The sequence below is a fragment of the Acanthaster planci genome, linkage group LG06 (genome assembly GCF_054643075.1).
Source record: "Acanthaster planci isolate LZ-2023a linkage group LG06, COTS_SCS, whole genome shotgun sequence".
NCBI classification, from domain to species: Eukaryota; Metazoa; Echinodermata; class Asteroidea; order Valvatida; family Acanthasteridae; genus Acanthaster; species Acanthaster planci.
The window spans coordinates 22644102-22662534 of NC_141782.1; the positions used below are offsets into that span (position 1 = coordinate 22644102).

General features: G+C 41.3%; 1 protein-coding gene and 2 long non-coding RNA genes across 3 annotated transcripts; 2 read left to right on the forward strand and 1 right to left on the reverse strand.

The window, feature by feature from the left end:
• Nucleotides 1-73: 73 nt before the first annotated feature.
• LOC147798957 (uncharacterized) lies at nucleotides 74-3851 on the forward strand. The gene is made up of 3 exons (XR_015425517.1): nucleotides 74-432; nucleotides 870-953; nucleotides 1874-3851. It is a non-coding gene; the product is annotated as an uncharacterized LOC147798957 (long non-coding RNA).
• A 3053-nt stretch (nucleotides 3852-6904) lies between these two features.
• On the reverse strand, nucleotides 6905-8555 carry LOC147798958 (uncharacterized). The gene is made up of 3 exons (XM_087138523.1): nucleotides 8008-8555; nucleotides 7730-7913; nucleotides 6905-7499 (listed from the first exon to the last, which is right to left on the reverse strand). Exons 1-3 carry the CDS (start codon nucleotides 8300-8302, stop codon nucleotides 7238-7240), a joined length of 741 nt encoding a protein of 246 aa, XP_086994649.1. The 5' UTR covers nucleotides 8303-8555; the 3' UTR covers nucleotides 6905-7237.
• Nucleotides 8556-10333: 1778 nt separating this feature from the next.
• On the forward strand, nucleotides 10334-12712 carry LOC147798959 (uncharacterized). Its single transcript, XR_015425694.1, has 2 exons — nucleotides 10334-10597; nucleotides 11535-12712. It is a non-coding gene; the product is annotated as an uncharacterized LOC147798959 (long non-coding RNA).
• Nucleotides 12713-18433: the final 5721 nt, after the last annotated feature.

Here is an 18433-nt window from a genome sequence, read left to right on the forward strand (position 1 = left end):
CGAAAATCGCCAGGATGTTTAATATTAGTGGACTTTGAAGGGAACAGCGTTGAGATAACCAACCTTAAGTTGAATGTCATGGATGCTTAAGTTTATCTGGAGACTTGTGCCAAAGTAATCACATGTCTAGGTTATGATCTTCCACGATTTCTTCATGTAGTAGAACACTCTTTATTATGATGAATTTACCACTTTTATTGTTGCAGTCGACGGTGACCCTACATGCTGTACTATACTGTACCAAGGTATTGCAGTCATGCGTATTGGTGAGTTGTTACAGGCTACTGAAGACATGTTGTAGATTTAGCCTATCGGATGTCGTGGAACTTGGAGCGTGTAAATAGGTTGTGTCTGAAACGTACGCACTGAGATAAAAAGTACACGAGTGGTTGTACGTGTGCGGGGCCGGGGAGTTCTGGGTGGACGGTAGAAGTAAGTTTGAGAACAAGGGTCAGTTTGAGGATCACGTTCAATCAATTCTGGATCACGTTGCACATTTAATAGAGCCTGAAAGTTGACCCCTGATGATGCGTGAAGATTTTAGAATTTTTAATATTTTTTTCCTTCAGTTACTTCTTAAAAACTCCAACTCGGAAAAGTGGCATTGGGAAATATTTGCTAGTATATCAATTTATAGAAACTAAAAAATCACCTGACCTAAAAGAGAAATATCCTGCCAAAAATTAACCCATCACTTCCGAAAATCTAAATACATGAAAACAGTGCAATGCGCCAGTCTCGAACACAGTTTGAAATTTTATGGTAGTCTGTCGGTAAAAACAGATATAAAAACAGATCAAAATATTTTAAACAGTCTTATAATTTATAAGTAGTAAACCTAAAGCAATATTCTACTTCAATTACGAAAGATGCTGATCTTTTATCTAACCTTTGCTGACAACAACTGCATGATGTCAACTCAACGGAATCTGGAACCTATCGACTGCAAGTAGGTAAATCTTTGCAACGTTGTACAATCCCCTTTTCACGTAAGCACGGGCAGTGAAAACAAACGTGCACGAACATGGAGACCTAGGTATGATATCACCAGAAGTGAAAGGTCGTTAATTCGTTTTTTACATATCTCAATGTAACTTTTCCTAAATATTACTTGAGGAAGACAAAGGTAAAATTCCAACATGAATGTTTCATGGGATGGTATCAGGAATTATTCTTCCCAAAATTATCGAACGTGATAGGACGACCCAACGTTAAATCCCCATAGGAGGACCGCGCAAGGGTTCCGGAAGCTCGCTGTGTGACCTTTTACTTTCAGGCTCAGCTGAGATGTGAACCAAAGATCGTATAGCACCGCGTAGCAACGCACAACCGGGACAGCAACATAACCTGACAGCACGTTTGGCTGCTTGTCCCATCCCAGGGCGGGAGCGGCCGTGTATTCACACATACATTAATTTTCCAGGGCGGAGCATTATTATTACTTTCGTACATGAAACGAGTCAGTCTTACTTTTAATTGTTGCTAGAATGTACAGCCAAATGGCCATCCTCACTACGCTTGGAATTAATTATACGCTACCGTTGTATTGTAATGCTAGAGAAGTCAATGCTCACGACACACTGGAAGATACTATTACTGTAACACTACTTTTAACTATTCTGTAAAATTAATAGAGGGCGCTGTTTCACTGTTCAAGACTTCTGAGAGACTGTGGCAATAAATCACACGGAAAGTGTTTTTTTCATGGTTGAGAGGAACCCATTCCATGACAGTCCTGTTCTCTCTAGTAACAATTCCGCTGAATTTGTACTCGTCAACCGAAATAATAACAGCCCCAGCGCCCACATATCATGACCCATCGGTCGAGTTCGGGCGGCTTGTTCTTGACACTGGTTTCTTGTTCTCGCGCTAGAACAGCGCGAACACGACTGAAGAACACTGTTCTCGACGCAGGATCACACACCACCTCCTCGTCAGGGTTTTACAGGAACACACGGTAAAACATGTGAGATTTTATTTTGTTCAGCTGCAAAAAGTAGAGAGATGGCTTCTAAAGTCACAGACAATGGGAAGTTTTGCAAAATTAAAATTAATTATTTTCCATAAAACAGAAATGAATGTTCCTGTTTAATTAAAACAGAAAAGAATTCAGCCCATCCAAACATTAACTCTCGAATAACGCACATGGCTGCCGCCATGCTGCATGTTGCTTGCCACTAACTACCAGCCCCGGCGTTCGACCGGCCGACCCGGTACCCACGAACAACCAATCGATTTGTTCGTGAACATACGAAAACAAGTTAAGCCGCGCGAACTCAGCCATCTAGCCTGGCGATTTGCTCATCTAAGATTGGCACCCTAGCAGCGCGGGCCGGAGTCGTTACAGTACAAAACTAGTGATTTTTGTGTAAAGCTCTTTTCGTGAGTGATAGTTTCTTTTACGTTTTGGTACGATTTTTTGAAGGCTTGAAAACAAAGAATTCGAAGTTTTCCTGAAGTTTTCAAAAGTGGACTGTGGTGGAAAAAGGAGTCAAGGTTTTAGATTTGTTGGCGGTTTTCCGCTAGATTGTTTTCTCTATTCCCGACAGCATGCGTTTGCATATCGACCTAACTTAGCACCGATTCCATTTATCCAGCAATAATCGTACGGCCTTGCGAGCGTATGACGGTGACTCGGAAACGAAAGGGGAACACAAAAGTACAATGTACAATAAATTAACATGAAGCTTAATATTGTGTCTGTTATAACACTGCCAGGAAATGTTGAAATTCACGGTACATGTACATGTATATATCTGCAGTTTAACATGTATGTACACCAGCTCTGACTCACAATTTCCATGTAGATGTACACGCACATAACTTTACACATATCCACATGTGCGTCGGTAAGGTACGCGTGTAATCCGCTTCGAGCGGAACAAAGGAAGAGCGTGTTTTTTTTTGTTTTTTTTTTGCCCTCACCGCATAGCCGCGCCATGAGGCGCGCAAGTATATGCGCATTTGACGCCGGAGTACACTGAGTACGCCTAACTATGGTGTACTATTTACGACAAACATCTCTCTCTCTCTCTCTTTAGCCTCCCTCCAGGCAACGCAATTACACGACACGACGGCTCCCTTGCGTCGTGCCGTCGGGTCGCACAGTCGCCTTCTTTCCATTACGTTTGTACATACACAGCGGGTCGCGTCGTGCCTCGCGTTGTGCCCTCGCCCGTCCCGTCGTGGTGTCTTCTGTCCTTTCCATGTTGCATTTTTCCGCTTAAACGTCGCCCCTTCCGTCGTCCCTCGCGTCGTACTTCAGGCGACGTAATAGGCAACGCGATGCACGACACGACGCGAGGCACGACGGGACTTCCCGACGCGACGTGTCGTGTGTTGTCGCCCTTTGCTTCATGGTGTTTATAGAGGGCGCCTTTACTGTTTTCTTTCATTTCTGTCCCCTGTGTTTTCGTTTGCAAAGTACACGTTATTTGCTCTTTGATTTTGTCTTGTTTTTGTCTCATCCATTCATCGATTAGGATTAATTTCTGTCATATTTTATTAAGAAAATGAAAAAAAGCAAAAATAAAATCCGCATACGTAGGAACTGCTCTCTCATCATAAGTGGAAGCCCAGAATTCGTCACTCTTTAAACCTAGCCAATGATTTCTTTTCAATACCATCGACGAAGTTCCCTTTTGTGATAGATATTTAACCTTATAGATACCAGTATTTCTCTGTGGTCCATTCCTGTAATTTTTAAGTAGTACTCCCAGTTCTCCAGACAATTTGTCTACAATTGTACGGCCGCAAGTTTGTAGTTACCACTGAGCCTGCTCTATAATACCCTCAGAATATTCCGTCTTAGTCTTCCTTCAGGTCACTCTTCCTCGTTACCTTCATCAGCACCACACTTTTAATGATATTAGTCTGTGTTTCTGAATAAAACATTATACAGACGCTATTATCATTGTGGCCGTGTCTTTTCTTCAACTCTGTTTGGCCATACATATAATTTCTCCTCAGATCGCATGTTACATTAGCAAGCGCGTAATAATGATTAACGACAAGAATATAATATAAAATCAGTGCTCTGAAATATGTGATTGCTGAGCTTTCGGTTGATGTATTGTATCTGAGAATGGATTTAGAAATATTGTAGCGGGCATTATGAGAATCATGACACCTGCTTACATTATTTACACTATTTACTAGTTTACGCCTTTTAATATCAGCCAAGCAGTGAGAATTAAGTCGTTTCCGGCCAAGATAGTGAAAAGTTTTCGCACGGTTTACGAAAATACAAATATCCTTACGTTATATAAAGCATAATTAATAATGAGAAAAAAACCTAGGGATTCTATTTCACAGAAAATATTATGAATTGACAATGACAATAAATAAATGGCCTAGCTTGAAGACGATCTATTGCTGAAGTTGTGGACGACTTAACTTGGCTTGTCTTGACTCGATAAGTAGCTGTAAAGCTTGCAGTAGAAAGGCTTGCGGTATAAGAGTTTGAATGGATGACGAAGATGTGTTGGGCTAAGTGCAGATGATGTTTAGGGTTCAAATGCACAGTCTCTCCTTCCCCTCGACTAAGTCAGGTTTCGGAACGGAATTCATGTGGAAAAATCAATTTTTGGGGGGTGATTTTGTTTTGTGGGTTTAATTAAAAAGTAATTGATTAACCCACAACAAAATTGAAATGAAATTGAAAGATTAGGGACCAGACAATTATTTCATTTGTATTTCAGAAATCTCAGGGGTGTTGATATGGCCCTGATCAGTGCTGATTTTACACTGTTTTCAATGGGGCTTGAATTAGTGGACTGTACCCTACTGTGCAAGCAAGGGGGGGATGAAAGAAAACAGTAAAGGCGCCCTCCATAAACACCATGAAGCAAAGGGCGACGGCACATGACGTGTTGCATCGTGTGTCGTGTCGTGTGTCGTGTCGTGCTTGAGGCGACGTAATGTGCAACGCACCACACGATATACGACATGACAGTACGACGCGACGGGCGACGGAAGGGGCGACGACTAGGCAGAAAAAATGCAACAAGGAAAGGACCTAATACCGCACGACACGACGCGTCGTGTGTGTACAAACGTAATGGAAAGAAGGCGACGGTGCGACCCGACCCGACCCGTTGTGTAGTTGCGTCGCCTGGAAGGAGGCTACAGAGAGAGAAATGTTTGTCGTAAATAGTACACTATACATAACTAATTTATCCGAGTAATATGGAAGGGATTCGTAGCATCGTGATCAGAATATTAACAAGAATATAATATCAAATCAGTGCTCTAGATGTGTGATTACCGAGCTTTCGGTAACTGAGTACCTTCTTCAGGGCAAGCATATTCAGTTCTGAATGAACGCAGAAAAATCCACGTTCATTCCCCCTGGATGCAGCGTTCCAAGTTCGAAAATGACGCGCTACTCCAGTTCCTTACGCTGTACGTCGGATGACGCTTTCTGCAGGATGCAGGGCCCGTATTCACAAAACAACTTAAGTCATGAAAATTTAAGCACCCCACTTAAGTATACAGCTTAGACGAGTGTCGCAACTTAAGTAGTATTCACAAAACATTTGCACTAAGTGCCCTACTTATTTTCATAACTTAAATCTAAGTGTGGTCGGACGTGTCTTAAGTCAAATAAGCGGGGCACTTAGGTGTCATGGCGGCTTTTATTCGTGCCGCTCGTTTTAGAGAAATTAATGAAAGAGCGATACGAAGGGAGAGATTTTTTCGTGATAGAGGAAACCCTTTGGATGAATATACAGACGGTGAACTACTCACAAGGTATAGATTTGACAGAGACGGAATATTATTCCTAACTGATCTTATTAGGGACGAAATTACCTCACTGACCGAGCGAAGTCATGCAATATCACCAGAATTAAAAGTCTTAACGGCACTCCAGTTTTATGCTTGTGGAACATTTCAGAGAACTGTCGGAGATACTGTAAATATTTCACAAAGTTCCGTCTCTAGAATTGTTTTTGAAGTGTCGACAAGTCTTGCTCGAAGGGTTAGGCAGTTCATCAAGTGGCCAGCGGCTGATACCATACCAGACATTCAACGGGGATTCTTCAGAATTGCATCATTTCCGGGCATAATAGGGGCAATTGATGGTACACATGTCAGAATCATTGCCCCATCTGAGCAGGAGGAACAGTTTGTAAATCGCAAAAACTATCACTCCATAAACGTCCAAGTGGTAGTCGACGACAAATGCAATTTCACGGCGATTAATGCCAAGTGGCCTGGCAGCACTCATGACTCCCGGGTTCTGCGGGAAAGCCTGGTTGGAGAACAGTTTGAAAATGGACAAGAAGGAGAAATGTACCTGTTAGGCGATACGGGATACCCGTCCAAACGATGGCTCCTTACCCCGTTCCTCCGTCCATTAAATCGAGCTGAAGCAAGATACAATGCTGCGCACAGGTAATTCATTCGTGTGTTGAATTTTCCATCCATGAGAAATCTCCAAATATCTAACTTTTCTTGCAAATTCAGGATAGCAACTGATTTCAAGTTGTGTGTATTTGCTATGTTGTTTACAGATCTGTGCGGACATACTTTCAGTAAGTTTTTTTGTCGTTTGTCCCAGCAACTGCAACTGCTACTTGTGTGATGTGATGTGGGTGTGCGTACGTCGTACGCGTTACGTGCATGCAACTAGTAAAATAATGTGCATACACGTACAGTGCAGTAGGCCCTAGTGCATGCATAGCATAAAAATGTAATACATTTTTCGCGTATGTGCTATAAATAAACATTTTGCCAAGGTCATGTTTAAGGTTATTAATTTGCGTAACTGGGTCTTCAGTGCAGCCGCTGACTTTTAACTTTTTCAGTTTTTTATTTCTCATTAACACAAACTGGAAACATCGTGAATTACACCAACTATACATTCAAATCAAGAAGTTCGATATAAATGTACAAGGCCTTAAACTATAAAGTAAATAAATAATTATAAAACGACTGACTAGCCGACCGATTATTAAATAAACTTTTAAAAAAAATTAGGTAAGGCTTGCGGTTACATGATGCAGGCCTACAAGAAGAAATCTCTTGTATTAGTGTGTGGCTCTGAGAAGAACCGGAGGTGAACACTTGACATTTTTGAACAGTATTGCTCTGTTCGTATGCGGGAGGCCTCCTGAAGACGAACTGAGCATACTGTTCGGAACGTCGAGTGTTCACCACCGGTTCTTCTCAGAGCCACACACTAATACAAGAGATTTCTTCTTGTACTTGGTGTAACCGCAAACCTTACCTAAATTTAGTTACTTCCAGCATGCATAGTTTGTTGGAAGGAGGCGATCTGAAGAGACAGAAGCTCTTTCTCCAGCTGCAGTTTTTCAATTTCAATTTCTGCCCGGCGGGTCTCAACCTCACAACGTTTCTGTTCCAGCACCATGAGCTTACTGTACTCCTCATCATTTCTTGGTCTTTTTCGCCCTCTAGGCCTCACTGATGTTGACGTTGACGAGCCTTGTCCCTCGCTGTCTGATGGCCCATCTGCTTCTTCTCCCAGATCAGTGCTGTTGGCATTGGACAAAAACAACCATGATGATGGCGTTACTTATTTCTTATGTACAGAACCAGCGTGTGCCCCCTAGGCTACAGTGGGACATATCTGCTGATTTGTTCCTAACTTTACTTTTTACTTTAAAAAAACTTGCTGTCAATAACTAATTTGTTTCAACTAGGCTCAGTTTTGATCTTATGTAACAAAATTTCAGCACGGGGGAAAAATAACAAGGTAGTTTACCATTCGTCTGGTGTTGCTGCAACAGACTGGTTCTCTGAGGCCACAGCGGGGTGAGCATCAACATCTATCAGCTCAAAACTATCTATGCCACCACTAATGCCAAGAATGGTTGGAGAAGTCTCTCCAAGAAGTGACATTAGTCTCTGGTTCAGTGGAGCCAAATCAGGCGGTGCCGGACCTCCACCTGTTTTTGAATGCAAGAAGTAGGCCTATTAACAGTGTATGCTTTGCAAGTGTGGGCCTACACCGATTTTTGCAAAGCTTTCCTCGATAAATACCTGTTTTCAGTGACTCCTTTCTTTGAGCGGATGCCTTCTCCTTCATTTTGCTATTCATGTTTTGCCATTTCTTTTGAATTTCGCTGACGTCCCGTCGAACAGAAGGAAACTGTGCATTCAGCACATCGGCAATTTCTTGCCAGGCAGCATGTTTGGCAGCTGATGTTATTTTCGCTGAAAATTTGGGCCGCAGCACGTCTTGCCGTTTTTCCCATTCAGCGAGAATGGTCAACTTTTCATTCTCAGAAAAGTTAGGCTTTCTTGATTGTTTACCGTCTTTGGTGGTCATTGTCATAATTAACAAAATTGAAAGATGGTCATAAAATAGTGAAAATGGTCTAAGGTGTTGCGATCAAATTAAATCTCCGTACCGCGTGCGCGTAATGTCACTACAACAGCGATTTTAAAATTGTCATTAATTTAATGGGATTTCAATGCGTCCTGCGTCTAAACGCATCCCGGGAGTGGATTGCGTATCAAACGCGCGCTTTTAATTTGATTTGTTCAGTAGGTACAATTAATTTATGTGCAATTTAACAGGCAAATTCAGCTTTGTAACCTGTCGGCATGCGTCCGGAATCTTAATTGATTGATTGACAATGGACACTTGGCAACCATTGTTGATATGTGATTCATGCGCATGAGCAACATGTAACCCTCATAGCACATTTTTCTTAGAGACTTACGTGTAGCACTAAGATAAGTAGGGTGCTTAGTTGTTTTGTGAATCTCAAGTTGAGAACCCCACTTAAGTTAGTTGGAGGCTTAGTGTTTATTTGCAACTTAAGTTTTTCTTAAGTTTAGGTTTTGTGAATACGGGCCCAGTTTCATTGTTCCATGCAACTCCATGTTCAGGGGGCGTGGTTTAAACTGATGGACGTCACACTTTTTTTACAAACTGAGACCTCTCACTAATAAATTCATAATTATGCACGCATGCACGCACATGGTTTTGGCCGCAAGAAGTATGAGCGGCCATATGTACAGTAGTGCGACTTTGATGATGACTTTCTCTCAGTTTTTCTTGCTTTATTCATTTTTTCTTAAGAAAATCCCATTAAATCGTTTTGCTATTACTTTCTAGTTTCAGTGAAAGTTTATTGCTCTGTAAAAAGAATTTATAATCGTAATTTTTCCTGTGCGCATGAGATCTTCGTTTCTTAGTATGGCACCCTTCCATCATAAGCAGTATAAACTACATCGTTAGTGTTCTTGGAGCCAATCTGTGCATTTGTAAAAACACGCACTGATCTTCAATGTACATGTACATGTACAATTCTATGTTAGTGACCAATACAATCTTTGCTAGTTACCGGTGTGGCGGTCTCAGCTGTCTCCCAGTCTCAGCGGTCCCCCTGAATAGCCAGACATTGTTGTTTTGTTTTAATGGCGCTTTCAACAACTCAGGCTATTTGCGCCAATAACTGTACGTTTATTCATACACTTTATTAATCAGCATCACATTACGGAGTTAGGAAGAATGTCCAGTTTTAGAGGCAGGAGGAAACCGAAGCACCCGGAGAAAACCTGCGAGAGCGAGTATGGACTGGAAACCAAATGCACTTAAAGCCTGGGCCAAGCCGGAACTCGAACCCGGGCCTCATAGGTGCAAAGCGAGGAAAGAACTGCCACGCTAACCCGCTCCCCCCTAGCCAGACATTAAACGGACGACTTTCCCGTTGTTGTGCGCAGAGATGGCATGACGTATTTTACCATATTTGGTTGGACGGGGGGCGCCGAGACCGGGAGACAGCTGAGACCACCACACCGGGTCAGTTAGGCACTTGTCTTGAAAAATTTTGACTGGTTATTGCGCCCTCTGGAGGTTGTTATGGCTCATTTTAAAACGTTTTTCGTATTGAAACTGTGAAAACCCTGGAAGATTTCTTTTCCTAGTTGTATACAGCGAATCGAAATTAGACAGCATCTATGAAAATTAAAATGAATCTTCAATTTTTGCAATTTTTGAATTGTATTTAGTGAAAAGTTGAATGTGAACAGTTAAAACACTGAAAGAATTCTTTTCCTTGTAGAATGTAGCAATTCAAAATTAGACTGCAGCAAGGGACTCTATAATGAACCTTCAATTATACTTCACAATTTCGGATAGACTCACTCTGCAGACTCGTCCCTCGTGGCGCAATCTGGTCCACTCTTTATAGTTCAGTCATATGCAAATTCTTTGTAAAGAGATACCCACGAAGCCCAGCACAACCTGGTAGTAGTCGTCTTTTGTTTCTTGTGTGCGGGAGAGTTTCGTTAGATTTTTTTCGCCATGCCTAAGGATTCTACGGGAAGTCGTATTCATTCTACAGCTCTCCAGACCTCCAGAAGACGAAGTTATCGACAATTTGACCATTGCAACCAGAGAGATTGTGTGGCAGCCGAATACGTGCTAGTCGGTCACGTCCCAGGCCCGGGGCGGATGGGCGGGAGAGCACCCAGCGCCAGTCCCGTCGTGGGCTGGTAGCTCTAATAACGTCAGTCGGCCGCCGTACCCTGGCCCAACCCAAGACCTACCAGCAATGGCAGCCTCCTTCGATCCTTTGTCAGCGTCTTCTACTTACACCAGCTGCAGCAGGGCTCCCAGGTAGCTCGGCTGGTTCTGTCATGCCGTCTTCGACTAATACTAATCCACCGGTTTTTCAGGCTCCTTCTTGGGGGTGCACCCTTACAAAAAGGCCCAAAATATGTCCGCCGAGCTCATTAATAAAAGTTATACACTCAAAATATTCTATATTAGAGGGTCCTGAGAGCCATGAAATTGAGAAATTGGAGAAATATGGCACTGAACGTCTGGCCCGGACTTTGGGCTTCCAGTTCTGAGCAATTTGGGTGCAGTCGGGTCCGAAAGTGGCACTATTTGGCCGTTTTGCAGATGGATGGTTTTTTAAATGGTTACTTTTCCTTGGCAGAAACATTTTTCTTCATTTTAGGGGTGGTCTGCTTCTGGTGAAAATTTCTCAAAAATTTATTGGTCAACCCCCCAAAAATTAAAAGGAAAGTGAAAGGGGACATGTTGATCATCGTTTTTCTGTGCAGCCTGGACACCTGTGAGAGTTGTGAGTATTTTCAAAATAATTGTGAAGTGTGTGGCTGTCTATCTTGTCTAACTGAAGATTACTGCTCCAGACATTGGTCATATGTCTAAATGCTCTGATGGAAGATACATTTTTGGCTCACGAAACCATTTAAACGAGTGTTTGTTGTAAAAGCCTTTCCATGAGATCCGAGTTGCCTCTTTTTTTTCTGGTAATAGAAATCTTTGTGTAGTTCGGGCCCTGGGAGAGTGCCTGGACAGGACACATCACCACAGGGGTAGCGGACGATCCAGATGGTCTCAACTTTTATTGTCTTGTTCTAAACCTCATCATCCTGTGATTCATCCAAAAGTTTGAGATATCTTAGAGATATTACGTCACTTGCAGAGATAGATACTTCTATCTTCAAGGCACATTCTACCAGGGTTGCCTCTACATCAACAGCAGCTCATGCAGGTGTCTCTCTTGCTGATATCCTTAAAACAGCTGATTTGTCTTCGGCTACAAATTTTACCGGATTCTACCATAGAAAGTCTTCTTCAAACGAGTTTGGACAGGCAGTGTTGGCGTCGACACTGTAAGCTTTGAAATCTGCAGGTTGAGTCTATCCGAAATTGTGTAAGATAATTCCCAAATTACATAAAGGTACTTACCTGCAATAAAATTGATATTATATTAATAATGAAGGATATACGCTCACACTCCCCCCTATATTAATGTATTCTTGTATTTTACAAATTTCTACAGGTTTAATCTGTCATGATCTTACCAGTGTTTCCACATCAGATATTTTTTTTCAAGCTTCGAGTAGACGACTACTACCAGGTTGTGCTGGGCTTCGTGGGCATCTCTTTGTAAAGAAATTAATTGAATTTAAACAGTTCAAACCCTGAAAGAATATTTTTCTAGTTTGAGGTGTGTTATAAAACACATATGGACTGGCCAAATGCAGTCACTAGTGCACGCCCATGCTCCCTCTTCTGGTCACTCACAGTTCCTTGGGGACATAGACATGCACTATAGTGACCTCATTGCCAATCCATATGTGCAAAATTAACACATGGATTAGTTGCACGTTGTTGAATAGAGAGACGGAGGTATTTATGAATGTTGAACTTATCACGGTAAAAAATGTTTAGTTTACTTATGTTTTCCCTGAAAATTCTTGAAACAGATGTTCCATCCTGCTAGTGCGCGGCACGGCCCGGCCCGGCCCGTTCGGACTGTACCCATGAAAACAACTAAGACCCGTATAGGGATAGCCCAACAAGTGGAGAGGCAGCGTAATGCTTTGACTACGTAATTCGCTGACAACACCACATAATACATTCTTTACGGTATTACATAATCGATTAAGGCTATGTAAACGGTTGCTGATCACGCGTAATGCATTGACTACGCGAAATAATGTCTGGACTTCACAACGTAATGGATTAAAACCAACGCATAAGGGTTTAACAACATGATATAAATGGATTGAGAACATCACGTTATGGATTGAGAACTTCGCATAACAGATTTACAACATCACAATGATGGTTTGACAACATCACACAATGGACTGAGAACCTTACATAATAGACTGACGTCATCAAACGCTCTGGTTCTCATTTGCTCATCTTAATGTAAGAAGCGTAATAAATTTGAGCATCTTCAAATATTAATGTCTAGAAATCCATTTGACATCATCTGCTTAAATGAAAGTTCTGTGATGGGTCAATCAAGGACAATGAGATCATTCTACCCAATTATATTCCACTGTCAGAAAAGACAGGAACCGGCATGGTGTTGGGGTTGCTATGTATGTTCGAAACAATTTGACTTTCATCTGTCGTGAAGATCTTGAAACAGATGATGTCGAATGCATGTGGGTTGAAATCAAGTGTAAACAAAGACAGTCTGTACTCTTCAGTTCTGTGTATAGACCACGTTCAAACTGTGTTGATTTTATAGACAAAGTTGACGACATGATCGATAAGGCCTCCTGCGAACACAAAGAAATGATTGTAACTGGGGATTTCAATTGTGATGTTTCCGAAAATGATAGTGTAAATCCGAACCCAATGACTTCTTGTTTTAATTCGTTTCGAATGTCGCAACTTATAAACGAACCAATACGTGTTACTGAATCCACTCAGACCACAATCGATATCATTTTTAGTTCCCACCCACAGCTCATGAAAGATTGTGGTGTCTTACCAGTCGTAATAAGTGGCCACAATCTTGTTTACGGTTTACATAGTTCAATGAAAACGCCAAAAATGAAAGGTTGTTCAATTAATTTTCGGTGTTTTAAAGATATAGAAATGATGTTTTAAAGGAAGATCTCATTAATGCACCACGGCAACATGTGTTAAATTGACATGACGTTGACGAAGCGTGGCCTATTTGGCATTCCCTATTTTAACATGAGCATTATCAGTTTCCACGCACCGATTAAAACAAAACGTATTCAGGGTGCCACCTTGCACTGGCTCGATGCGGAAATTCTTCGACTTATGAGGCAACGTGATCTTTTACTTAAAATCGCCAAACCCACAGGTTCACAGATACATTGGGATTCTTACAAAAAACTGCGTAACACGATGATTAAGAATATACGTCAAAAGAATAGCGAATACTTCACGTCAGCCTTAGAAGAAACAAAAGCAATTCATGTAGCCTAGGGGCCTATGTTGTGGAAAAAGCTAAAGGAGGTTTTCCCAAAGAATCAAGAAAGTGTTCCAAACTCCATCATTTGTCCAAATGGAGAAGACATTGACGATCCTATTGAAATTGCTGATATATTTAATGAACACTTTTTTACAATTGGAAAACGCAAAAGTGGTAATGGTCCCTTGCACGAACCTGGAAAAGACGAAAATACTGATGCTCCTGTCCATGATTCCCTCGACGACAAATGCATGATACCTCACATTACAGAAGAATTTGTTCAAAAGCAAATATCATCAATGTCAGTCGGGAAATCAACAGGTCCAGATAGGATAAGTGTTAAAATGATCAAAATGGCTTCCCCATGTATTACCAAATGTCTAACTCATATCTTTAACCTCTCCATCACATGTGGGAGATATCCCAAAGACATGCTCAGGTGACACCGATTCACAAGGGAGAAGACAAATGTAGTATAAGCAATTATCGTCCTATCTCTATATTGCCAATTGTCTTTAAAATTTTGGAAAGGTGGATGCACTCGTCAGTATACACTTACCTTGAAGAAAATAACCTCATTCCTAGTTGCCAGTCAGGATTTAGACCCTTGCACTCAACTTAAACCACCCTACACGATTTGACAGATAGAGTGTGTCCAGGCTATGGAGCATGAAGAAGTTACTGGTAGTGTATTTATAGATCTCAGTACAGCATTTGGTCGTGTTGACCTTGAAATTCTTCTGGAAAAATTAAAAAGGCTTAAAATTAAAAAGGCTTAACATGTCTACTCTACTAATCGGTTGGTTTAAATCATACCTAAGCGATCGTAGTCAGTCGGTAAATATTGAGGGTAAGGCCTTCTTTAAGCATCGAACTTCTGTGTCTAACTCAATTAATTGCGATCGACATAAAAGCGGCAGAAGTTCGGCAGTTGCTTCAAACGCCGGTTTTCTGTTGACCTTAATGCAAAATTACGACATGGCGGACCAAGCAAGAATTATATTGCGACATCTTCTCATTGCGAGAAGAAGACGCTTTCTCTCGCAACAATCAGTTACAACTCATTGGTATAGCAACAAGGAGAGTTCTAATCGTATGTTCACTTGTCCTGCTACTCCTCCTTTCTAGGGAAAATGTTACAAGACCCCGGTCTTGTCGAGAATACAGGTTGGCTAGAATTGATGCTAAATACGAACTCTGAGAAAAGATTCAAAAGGGCATTTCGTGTTTCAAAAGGAACCGTTGAATTCATCCTGTCATACATAACATCCCTATATCTCCAAGGCACAGGTTAGGAATTTGTCTTCACAGACTAGGTGACTACAATTATACTGTTGCGGAAATGACAGGTGCTGGTGCTTCTACTGTCTCAACAATTGTTAATGAACTTTGTGAGTCCATCATCAGAAACATGTGGGACACTTCAGTAATTATGGTTTCCAAAAAACGATGAGGAGTTCATAAAATGTTGGACATATCCGTGGGCGCCGCCATCTTGTTTTAACGCCGAAACGAAGACAGCTGTTGTGGGCGCATGCGCATTTTAAAATGGCCCTGATGATGTTCCGAGTTGGGACGTTTAAGTTGAATTAGACACGGCAGATATTCGACTTTTGAAGCCGTGCCGCTCTTCTGCCGTTAAAAGCGGCAAGACCTGTCCCACTTTTGGCAGAAAGCCGGCAGTTGCTTCAAACGTCGAATTTTTGCAGTGTCTAATTAAAATTTTGAGTCATTATTTGAATTAGACACGGCAGAAGTTCGACGTTTGAAGCGGGCCTTAGATATCAAAGGTTCTGCCGCTTACAATTGGTGTTGATGTCCCACAGGGTTCGATATTGGGACCACTTTTGTTCATTATTTACACAAGTGATCTGCCATCATGTATCCCACCAAATTTTAACTTGTATAGGCCCTATGTATACAGATTACTCAACTCTAACGTGCAGCTCTTCCAGTATTAATGAAATAGAAAGTAATATGAATGTAGCTCTTGACAGAATTCTACACTAGCGCTCAAGAAACAAACTTGAACTAAATACAAACAAAACCAAATGCGTGCTTATTGGTTTAAGGCAGAAAACCGCCAATACAGAATTGAACTTCTACATTGCTGATAGCCTAATTGTCAAAGAAAAATCTTGTAAATGCTTGGGAGTTATTATTGACGAAACACTTATTTGGGGCCCACATGTTGATTACGTAAGAAAACAGTCTCATCTAAATTAGGTATGTTAAACAGAATCCGGAATCGGACAAAGTAGCCTGCACACACTTTTCATTAGCTTAGTTATGCCAACTTTAGAATACCTTTGCACAGTATGGGGAGGAAGATACATATCCCACGATACCATTCTTCAGTAACAAATGTCTAAAAAGAGCTGCACGGATAACCCTCAAATGTACCTCTCTCAGCCCCTCAGCAAATATGTTTGCTACACTGAACTGGGTGCCATTTTCCGAGAGATTTAGATCTAAAAAGACTGTTCTTGTTTTTAAATGTCTAAACAAATAAGCTCCTATGTATATGACAAATCTGTTTATGCCATTCATACAGATTCGGGAAACAAGATACTCAGTTAACAAGGCACTTAAAGTCCCTTTATCCAAAAAAGAATGCTACGCCCAAAGTTTTGCTGTGAAAGGTGCAAAAATATGGAACAATTTGCCAGAGCCACTCAGAGGTATAGACTTTAATCCTGCGGGACATTCAAATCAGAACTACGGAAAGCCATGACCAGTGCCGTGTAGTCCCAAATGCTGATTTATGGAGTTGTTAACTTGGTTGGCATTGTTCATTGGAGCCGGATCGGGAATTTCCCCGTGTTCTTTTTTTCCCTAAATTTTTTTTTGTGCAGGGTTTTCGCCCATCCCGTGATCAGTATTTAATTAATGCCTTGATTATTTAAATGTTCACACGTGTATGATATTTTAGTGGTCTGTATTTGTAAATAGTAATGTTCGTCGTATTTGTCAATTTTACTTGTCGTCGTGAGTTTCTAACAATTTTATTAATTTGTAATGATCGCAGGGCCCCAATGCAAGCTATTTTGTAACTGTTTGGGCATACCCTGGGTAAAACAATGGAATAAATAAATAAACGATATGTTACCATTAACATTATAAATTGGTACATTGGGCGTTCCATACCACATAACCTGCAAATTAGAGATACGTTGACTCCCTCTATCCTCGCCTTCATCACGTTCGTCCGCAGTGCCTGATCCTGTGCAACTGTTATCTACTACCCCCCATTTCCTCTTCAAGTCGCTTCTTTTTAACTTCCCTGGGTCTTGTTCCCTGTCGCCTCTTCCATGCCCCCAATTTCCCACGGAGTGGCTCCCCTTCTCAATCTCTAAATCTTTCCTCATTCTTTTCCCTCTTATATTATGCACTGGCGTCCACTTGGTGTACTATATGTTCTTAGCCATTGTCAGCAACCAATCCTGCGCTCAAGAAACATACCCGTAAAGACCTCTCTTCTCAACAGTTACAGTCCATCATGCTCATCAGTGCCTGTCCTCCTTTGGTCCTCGGCAAGTATTGCCTGCTGACACTAGCCCTTGGATGCAGCATACCATGTGTCGTTATCAGCTTCCTCGTCTTCCGGTCAACAGACTCCAACTCATGAACAATCCCGGCGCTGTACCGCACCAGCGACACAAGGCTTTATCCACTACCAACACAAGAGGAGGGTTCCCTCGTTTTCTCCGAATGGCGCAAACTACATTCAGAATTCGCATCTTGGCATAAACAGAAAAAAGCCTTTTTTTCTTTTAGCTTGTTATAGCTGAGCTTGAAGACTCATGACAGTACGTTCGATTTGGATGCTTCAATTTTTATTTAAACAGATAAAGTTAGAGAAAATATATTTTCCTTAGAGGTGTTCTTTAAAAGAGGTATTCTTGAAAAACAATCCATTTTGCCCTCCCCCAGGACCGGGATATACCATTGCTCTATAGAGGCATATTTCACGGATGAAAACACGTTCTGATCTACCTCCGTTGAAGAACTGCAGGTTACCATTCCATCCTCGTGGATCGTTGTCGGAATGGTGAAATTTATAATACATCTGGGCGAAATGATAATAAATTTTGGGAGTCATATTCCGTACAAAGATGTCTCGAGCCTTACATAGAATTCATTATGGAATCGATCAAAAGCAACATTCTTATATTAGTCTTCGCAGGGAAAAGACAGACAAAATAAAGCTAAACCAAATCACCCCCCCTAAAAAAATGTCTAGGGACCAAAACCTATTCACAGTTAGAACTTGAGCTACAAATTATGATGCTGTCAACAACCAAAGATTCTTCCTGGTACCAGTTACTATCTGTGCATGGGAGCTATAAAATTCAAGTATTTTATGTTTCCTCTGAATAGGTCTTCCATCATAGACTGATTTATAATACATCCGGGCGAAATGAATAGGTCTTCCCTCACAGACTGATTTTATACATTCGTCGAATTTTTGGGCTTCTTTTCTTACTCAGTCTGCAGGTCTTTAAGATTCAGCGTAATAAAAATATTGGAAACATACTCTTTTATTTAAATCACCTATTTAATTCAAATTTTACGTCTAAAGGATACACACAAGAATATCACAGTCCAGTGACAGTTCACGATTATGTATGACTGAGGTTTGAAACACCGGAAGCTTGACACATTTTTTATAATTGCCAAAACTTTGCCGTCAAATCTCATCATTTTCTCCAAACCATGCAACATCGAATAAA